The sequence below is a fragment of the Photinus pyralis genome, unplaced genomic scaffold (genome assembly GCF_008802855.1).
Source record: "Photinus pyralis isolate 1611_PpyrPB1 unplaced genomic scaffold, Ppyr1.3 Ppyr1.4_LG4, whole genome shotgun sequence".
NCBI classification, from domain to species: Eukaryota; Metazoa; Arthropoda; class Insecta; order Coleoptera; family Lampyridae; genus Photinus; species Photinus pyralis.
The window spans coordinates 44,790,813-44,799,890 of record NW_022170511.1 but is presented as its reverse complement, the minus strand read 5'-3'; the positions used below and the strand labels follow the sequence as shown (position 1 = coordinate 44,799,890).

The 9,078-nt window shown below is 37.0% G+C and overlaps 2 protein-coding genes across 2 annotated transcripts; both read left to right on the top strand.

Moving 5' to 3' along the window:
- Window positions 1-394: 394 nt before the first annotated feature.
- On the top strand, window positions 395-4,057 carry LOC116168897 (the record flags this gene model as incomplete). The annotated part of the gene is given in 2 exon segments (XM_031484899.1): window positions 395-501; window positions 551-4,057. A coding segment is annotated over 1 exon segment (3,438 nt). The 5' UTR covers window positions 395-501; window positions 551-571.
- LOC116168901 (THAP domain-containing protein 2-like) lies at window positions 4,014-6,190 on the top strand. The gene is made up of 4 exons (XM_031484907.1): window positions 4,014-4,745; window positions 4,865-5,107; window positions 5,174-5,278; window positions 5,332-6,190. The coding sequence occupies exons 1-4, from the start codon at window positions 4,708-4,710 to the stop codon at window positions 5,453-5,455; spliced, it is 510 nt and encodes a 169-aa protein (XP_031340767.1). The 5' UTR covers window positions 4,014-4,707; the 3' UTR covers window positions 5,456-6,190.
- The last annotated feature ends 2,888 nt before the right edge of the window (window positions 6,191-9,078 follow it).

Below are 9,078 nucleotides of genomic sequence, written 5' to 3'. Positions count from 1 at the left end.
TGTAGAAAGGACGGCCCCAGGCCCAGAGTATAATAATCTGAGCCGTTTGAGTGTTTCAAATGGCGATTTTTTTACATTTTCAAAAAGCCCCCCCCCCCCCCCCCGTGTTGGGGTATTGTCAAATCGACAGTCTTTTAAATGGGAGCTTTTTTGGGATTCACTTGACATCTTTTCTAAAAATCTGACGCAAATCCCATTTACATTTCCATACAGCCTCCCCCACCCATGCAAACAAGTGTTCTGAGAAGAAATTCGATTTGGATTACGCGAGAGATTTAAATCCACCATCGGCGGTTTTAGAAAGTATTCTTATGTTCGTGCCTATGCATTGGTTGGGGGAGTTTGTGGCAGTTTGATTCAGATGTTGGTATTTGTTATGTTGGCAACCTGAACTGTTGCCTGTGTTGCATATTGATTCCCTCGGTACTACGCGGGAGTCAATGTGCAACACATCTGCAAGTCTTTATTTTAGGTTAATTGTGTTTTTTGAAACAAAAATAGGTTTGAGGAATATTTTTTCTAATATTGAATTAATTTTCATCCTTTTTAGTTGATTTTTAAACAAACTAAAATGTCGCAAGAATTTATAACAAACTTTCACAATTTGAATGGTGTAACAATTGGCGAACGCCGGAAGAACTTGTTCCTCCTTTTGAAGGCATACAAAAAAGACGGGGGCGACTTGAACTTCGCCCATTTGCAACCGAGAACTTTTCTCGAAGAGAAATTCAGAGTTGACGTACTGATTTATTTTAAAAGAGTAGAGGAATTGATCGAAGTGTTGAAGAACGAAAAGACATTTCTCCTCGGTCGTATATTCAAAGAGCGGTGGTTTCTGGAGGCGTTATGTAAAGTTAGTGCTAAGGACTTGATTACTGATGTATTCCCGAATGTGTCATTTAGGGTGAAGGTTAAAATTGTTAACAAGTTGGCTCTTCGTTTAAACGACGCCAACCGAGCTACTGATTACTTCGAAGCTATCAAAGACAAGTATGGTTTTTACTTAGCTGCGAAATTGTTACCGTCGTGCTACCCAGATTTTATACTTGATTTTTTAGCAACACATAACTTTAAACCAACTTGGAAGCAAGCGCTTCTCATCATTAAACGTTATCCCGAATTGACCAAGGAAATTTTCAGCATGTTAATGGATAAGTACAGAGATGAAGACAATTACTTACTAATTCGGCACATTGCAAACTGTGATCCTGAGCTGTTTCTTGAGTTGAACGAAAAATTTAAGTTACGCATGCGCTTAGGTTGGAGATTAACTGAAAAGTTCGTCAACGCACATAGAGACGATGTTATTAGGAAACCCCAAACTTACTTCTTGGTTTTACACAAACGTACAATTGTAAAAACGTTAAACAACAATTTTCGCTCTCTATTTGTTGGTTTGCTACCGAAGACGCTGGAGGAGTTTAAAAATGTTGAAGATTATCTACTTTCAATAATGAAACTGGTACCCCGTAGGCAGAAACCGATTGAGTTATGGCTTGAAGTTTTTCAGCACACTTACGGTTGTCTATTCTGGAATTACCCCATATTTCTTAGCTTGGAATTTGTCGAGATGTTACCATTGGCAGTGCGTCATCAGCAGCTTAGTATTGAGAATAGGCCTGCGTTTGTCAACGAAGAGGTGTGGGTTCCCTATTTGCCCACTGACAAATCTCTGCGGTTTTTGAAACAGAAACTGGAGCTGTCCTCCGCAGTGAAAACAAGAGAACAACTCGTCAACTGTTTGGTGTTGACTTGTAAATTGAATTCTAATACCGATGCGCTGCTGGATGTGTGTGGTTATATGTTGAGTAAGCATCGCAATGACAAGGCGTCTGTACACCGGAGCTTTTTGTCGGGGTTGTTGAGCCACTTTGAACTGGAAAAGTTATCACCAAAGCATTGGGCTTTGATTAATGAGTTTGCAAATTTGTCAACTGAGAATGATCACGAGACGCATGCTATTAGAGAAGCATACGTCCATTACCTTCTACTGAACAATTTGCCTGTAAAAGATCTACTGAAGGAGTGGATTCGGCCTTTCAGTGATTTGCTTATAATTCCAAAGAACCCACACTTCACTCGATTGTGTTTAGTAACATTTGGAGAGATAGTCAATGAACTTGAAGACCTCTATGATTCTTGGGCCCCGTATTTTATTCGTCAAGTGATTACATGGAATGAAAGTCACCTCGGGGACAACATCTCCGTCTTCCAATATGCAAGATTTGAAGAGTGGTTTTCGCGAAAGTGTTCTGAGAACAAATTGGATGCTTTGGATATACAGATCTTGGTTTACCGCATCAAACACTCACAGTCAAAGAGAAAGGAGTATTTTGATATTTATTTATCGATCGAATACTTATATGGTAACTACGAAATCCTCAATTGGCTTCTGCAACACGATCTACAGCTTGTCGCTGCCTACATTGGGGCAATTACATCCATGATCCTACAAAATTTCACCTATACACGGTTAGCCGCATTTCTTCGACAGACTCGTAATCTCTCACATTTAGAAATACCCCAGAAAGTAGTGGCTTTATGTACGGTAAAATTACGTGAGAGCAAGGATCGCAACTCTGCACTTGCACTGTCATTATTACAAGACTCACCCCAATTCGTCGACCTAGTACGCGAGTACTACCCCACAGAAAGAGAGGCCGACTACAAGACACCCGAGGGTCGTGAGCTCTACGCCCTTCTGCAAGTCATCGGGGGTTGCCTCAAACACTTGAATCCGCCATCGGCAGCCTTAGAAAGTATTCTTATATTTTGCAAAGGTGACTATTTAAAGTTGGTACGTGGCTCCCTCTATTCGATAGTCGACAGCGTTAGCGAGAACAAATTGGTTCCATTCTTCGCCGAATTAATCACTCGTGCTGTTTCCACGCGTAAGCATGCCCTACATTTAACTTTTCGTGTGTTGGACAAATCGGAGGTGCATCGAATAATAACGCGCTTCATGAACAAAGAAAAAAACGCCTCCTTGCGTAAGGTCATTTTCAAAATTTGCTTCAACTTCTTCGTGATGAACCCAGAGGAATTCACATGGGAGTTGGTTACATTAAATCTGAAGGAGGTCGACCTGGAAGATCAAGAAGCAATCGAGATACTACTGCAGATCGATAAAGTTCCTCGCGAATACATTGTGGCGTACATTTTATTAGCTTGGGAGGCGTTACACAATCGTCCTGATCCCGATAATCGATGGGAGGCAAGTAAAGGATCTGTGTTACGATCAGTTTCGCCCCAATTAATCTCAAAAATGCCTAACGAATTTTTTGAAAATGTGATTAGCTTGTATTTTTTAAAATGTGACACTTTGACTCATTTCTCCTCCACTGTAAATACGTTTGTATGTAAGTATATACTTCACTGTGACAACCAGATTGAGCAAATGAGGCGATTGACGTCCTGCTTTGGTATTGTCAGCAAATATGTCACAAGTTCTTGGAATGATCCTAGCAGAAGAACATCGGCCCGCAACACCACCATAGACTTTTTGAAAGAATTCTGTGCGCCATTTTTATCGGGCGACTATTACAACAAGGAAATTTTTCAAGCCTTTGCTACGATGTGGAACACCGTCTTGGAACCACAACAAACTTTAGATGAGTATATTCACTTGAAACTTACTTACATCACATTGGAACTTGACAGTTCCTTAGCTGCAAAATTGGAAGCACTGTGCGATGAACTAGTAAGCACTTACGGCCAAATTATCATTGGTCTTCTTTGTAAGAAGATTAACTTCTTCTCTCGATATTTCTTCAAGGTTAATTGTAAAAGTGAGCGCTACTCATTAATTGACTCGCTGATTCACAATGGCAGCTCCATTGCTTGCTTAATACTAGCAATATTTTTGCTTGATGATACTAATCCTAAAAAAATCGATATAAAAGAAAAGTACGATATAATCATTCAAAAACTTGAGAAGTGCCAGGAGCCAGTTATTCAATTGTATTTATCCAGTCATATGGGTGGAAATATCAATTTGTATTATACATAGATATTAGTAGCTTATGTCTGTGATCTACCTCATTATATAAGTGCAGCTCTTGTGCCTTAAGTTTGGTCCTAATAAAATGTTGGCCAACCTCTATAAAATTTTCTTTTCTCCTGCTAAAAATAATTAAAAAAATTATTGCAATACTCCGACTTCAATTTGAATTTTACATGATTCATGTTACATTTAAATTAGCTAAATTCCCTATGGTAATTTAGATTCGATTGAAGATTTGTTTTGCTTGGAGCCGTTAAGAGTGCTAAGTAAAACTGAAAATTGCATATAGATTATTAATTTCATTCAGAATTAGGACACTCAAATGCTGCAACGCTTCGAACAATTTCACAACTAATTAGTTTTGACTGTTCAAATGACCTGTCAGTCAAAATCATTGTAGATAATACATATAGTTACAATCAGAGACTTGCTATAACTAGACTGCGCGTAACGTATCGAATGTGTTGTCGACACAGTATGCAACACACAATGCACTGCGGGGCAAACCGCAGAGATACATGTATAAAGAAATAAGCTGTCATTTTTGATGTTCCGTCTATTAATCATTCTTTTGATTAGCTGTCGAGAATAAACTATGGTTAAATCGTGCGTAGCCTTTAAATGCACCAACAGGAACTCTAAATCTGTTTCATTTCACAGGTAAGTACGTATAAGTTTTCTTTGAAAACGCGCCACGAAATAATATGTTCAAACGCAAACTAAGATACTTGCACGCGAAAAGGTACACAATAACTGATCTGGAATATATTCTGTATTTAACACTAACGTATAAGTAAAATGCCCTAAATCCCCACTCTAATAATTATTTAGGTATTTTATGTAACTTTAAATAATATGCAGATTTCCGACGGATAACAATTTAATGGCCCAATGGATCAGAGCAATTGGCAGAGAAAAGTTTACTCCTACTAAACACAGTGTCATTTGCGGGGAACATTTTAAAGAAGCCGATTTTCTAAGAAAAGTACCAAAGAAAGTGTTAAAGAATGATGCCATACCGAGCGTTTTTGACTTTCCCGTTCAATTAAAAGTTGAATCTCCAAAACAACACAGAACTATTATTCCACATCCTTTACCAGCAAGGTAACGACCGCAATTCCTATTATTTGCTTTTAAATGAAACTACAGATGTTCATTTAAACATTTCAGAACATTACTTCTTAAAAATACTCAATCGGACGATTGCGACGCCGACCCTATCCCCGATACGGAAGAACCCTCTACTTCTAGTTCTTCCCGTACGTCTTTGAAAAGGTAAATATATTTTTCTAACTGAAATAAACCATATTCATGTGTCATTTATTTAGGAAACTTTATTTTGGAGATTATTCTGAGGAAGACTTGCAATGTCCCAAAAAAGCAAAAATGATGTGGAAATTAGCAAAAAGACAAATTGACAAAAAAAATAGACAACTAAAGATATTAGTATAAAAAACTTTCGACTTCACAAAAAAATCGCATCTTTGGAGAATTTGGTTGGCCATTTAAAAAAACAAAATAAAATATCCGAAGAATGTGAAATTGTATTGAATGTAAGTAAGTTTAGCATGATTGTATGATTCTGTTGTTGCCAGTTGTTGCAGCATTAACTAATAATTTTAACGCAAGAATGGTCATTCGCTCTTTCCTTGCTTATAATAATTTTGTCTATGGCAGGTAGATACGTAGATATATGCACGTGCTTTCCAGAAGGGTGTTTATTTTAATTTTTAAGGTTTTTATTTTTTGAGAATTGTTTATTTTCCAGAAATGGGAGCATCTGTTATAATCTAGGTATAAGCACAGATTACCTTGCTAAGGTAATCTGTGGTATAAGTAATATTTTATTTTTGTAATTTTGTTTTATTATTTCCATTAGGAAAGTCTCGGTGGGATGCAAAAGAAAATGCTTCTTCATCAAACTCGAACACCCGATAGAAAATATGCACCTGACATTCGCAGCTTTGCGTTGACATTACATTTTTATTCAAGCAGTGCATACAATTATGTGAGGAAAACATTTAATAATTGTTTACCACACCCCTCCACTTTGCGAAAATGGGTCTCTTCTGTTGATGGTTCTGCCGGGTTTACTAAAGAATCCTTTCATATTTTAAATACAAAGGCCGGTGAATGTAAGGCACAAAACAAGGTGCTGCTGTGTGGATTGATATATGATGAAATGTCCATTCGCAAATATGTAGAAAGGACAGGAAAACGATATTTCGGCTACGTAGATTTTGGTGCTGATATAGAGAGTGATGCTTTACCTGAGGCGAAGGAAGCTTTAGTCTTTCTATTAGTTGCTCTGAATTGCCGATGGAAACTTCCTGTTGGGTATTTTTTACTTAATGGCCTTAAAGCAGCCGAGAAGGCTAACTTGATATTAGAATGTCTTCAACGTGTTGGCCAATGTGATAATATTAAAGTATCGTCTCTCACGTTTGATGGCACAGCAACAAATTTTTCCGTAGCATCACAATTAGGAGCAAAATTATCTTATCCGGAATTACAGCCCTGGTTTTTACATCCACTCACCAATGAAAGAGTACATATTATACTTGATCCTTGTCATATGATAAAGCTGATTAGAAATACTCTTGCGGATTGGCATGTTCTTGCAGACCAAGATGGACGACAAATTAAATGGGAATTTTTTAAAACGTTGGTCTCTTTACAACAAACTGAAGGTCTCCACGCTGCGAACAAATTAACCCAACGACATATTAATTTCAGACAAGAGATTATGAAAGTGAGATTAGCAGTGCAGATTTTTAGTATAAGTGTAGCAAATGCTCTGGATTATTGCAACAAAGACCTTAACTTAAAATCATTCGCAGATTCTGAGGGCACTTCAAATTTTTGCCGAAAAATTAATGATATATTTGACGCTTTAAATTCCAGGAATTTATTGTCGAAGAGTAGTTTGGGAAGGCCATTAACATTAGAAAATATTACTTTCTTCACGACGTTTTTTAAAAGTTCCATTCAATATCTCTCTACACTGCATACTTTTAATGGAGAAAATGTTCTAATGACACGCAGAAAGACGGGATTTAAAGGTCTATGTATGATAAGTGTTCAGAATATGATGGACGATCTGATAAAAACAAAACTTTTGGACTACATCTTGACGTACAAAGTAAGTCAAGATCATATAGAGATGTTTTTCTCAGCTATTGGATCACGAGGAGGTTATAATAATAATCCAACAGCCAAGCAGTTCGAGGGCGCCTACAAAAGACTTTTGCTCAAAACAGAAATTTCATCCTCCGTTTCCGCGAATTGTGTACAAATAGATAATACGTCTATTTTAACAATAAGTAGTGGATGTAAGAAAGAACAGCATGCCGATGATCTACCTGATTTCATAGATAATGAAGAAAATTATACAGAAAATGAAGATATACTAGATTTTCCACATTGGTCTCCATATTTAATAGACGTAATTAAGTATATTTCAGGTTATGTTGCAAGAAAAATAGCTAAGTGTGTTAAATGTTCTATATGTGCAGATGCGGTATTCGCATCAGAGAGTCAATCAAAGCTTTTGTCTAGAAAAAATCGTGGAGGATTGTTGCACGCATCTAGTGATGTCATAAAAATTTGTCAAATTGCTGAAAATGTGTTCAGGTTCTTTATTCAATCAACACCACATCCCGTTGTAAACAAAATGGTTATCAGCGGCCTAAGAAAAATAAATAATAGTTACAGCCCATTTGCGTGTTTGGATAGCCATATATTGAATCAGGATCCTCTAAATAATCATGTCTTGCAACTTACATCCTTAGTTTTAAGAGTATATTTTACCATACGTGTTCACCACCAAAATACACATATAAATCAAATTAAGACTAGAGTAAGGCAGTTATATACAAATTTAGTTCAATTCAAACACCAATAAATGTTATTAAAAGTGTTAACAGTTATATGTAGTTTTGTTTTGGTACTAAAATCCATTGAATACATATGCTACAGCATGCTGCGAGAACGTATTCTGCCCCGCACTGTACTGTTGGTTGCCTATCCTATCTTGACAACAGGCGTTTATAGTAAAATCTACGTTACGCGCAGTCTATAGTTATATCATTGAATAAAAACACTATAAGAAGCCTAACGCTTATGGAAGAAAGCGCGACAAATCTCACAAATCCCCTTGCACCCGCATTGGTTGTGACCCCGAACTCTCATTGCGGTAAATAGGAGGAAAGCAAATTCTCATTCTTCTCAGTTCAAGAATCGACTCTATTGACAGTGTTCCCATTATATTCTCAGTTCAAACTCTGTCGCGCTTTATTTCCACGGGGTTAGGCTTCTTATAGTGTTTTTATTCAATGGTTATATCAAGTCTCTGGTGTTAACAACCAAGAGCGAAGGGGATATCCCGAATCTCCTGTAAAGAATAAGTATTAGTGTAAGGAACTACATTTATTAATAAATGTGTCACACACCCAATACTAATCGATGTAATTGCTGCATAAGACCATGGACACTTGATTGATTCCATAAATAGGAAAACTCAATTCCTCAAAACCTTCCCCTTTGAGGAATTGAGTCGTCTATTTCCTATATGGTTCATCACCCCATTTAGAGAATGGATCAACAAAGAGTTTTTTCTGATATAGGTATATCTATATGCATCGTTAGTACCTACTTCCCGGATACCTTGCTTTCACATTTAGAATGTTGAGGCTGCTGTCACATATCTAACAACATTTTTGTAACGTTATCCACTCATCTTCCATTCTTTAAACTTACCGACTGCACATTAATAGAGTGGTAACCATTTCGGTTTATATACAGGGTGTTTGGTAAACATGCGGCAAAAATGAAAGAGGTTATTCCTTGGACTATTCTAATGATATTTTATCCTTTGATGATTTTTGAAAAAACGCATTCGAATGATGAGCCATGATAGAGGATTTCACAAACAACCGTTTAAGTAATAAGGGCAGAAATTACACATGTATCTTCGCAACGAAGCGTTTTTTCAAAAATCATCAAAGGATAAAATAACATTAGAATAGTCCAAGGAATAACCTCTTTCATTTTTGCCGCATGTTTGCCAAACACCC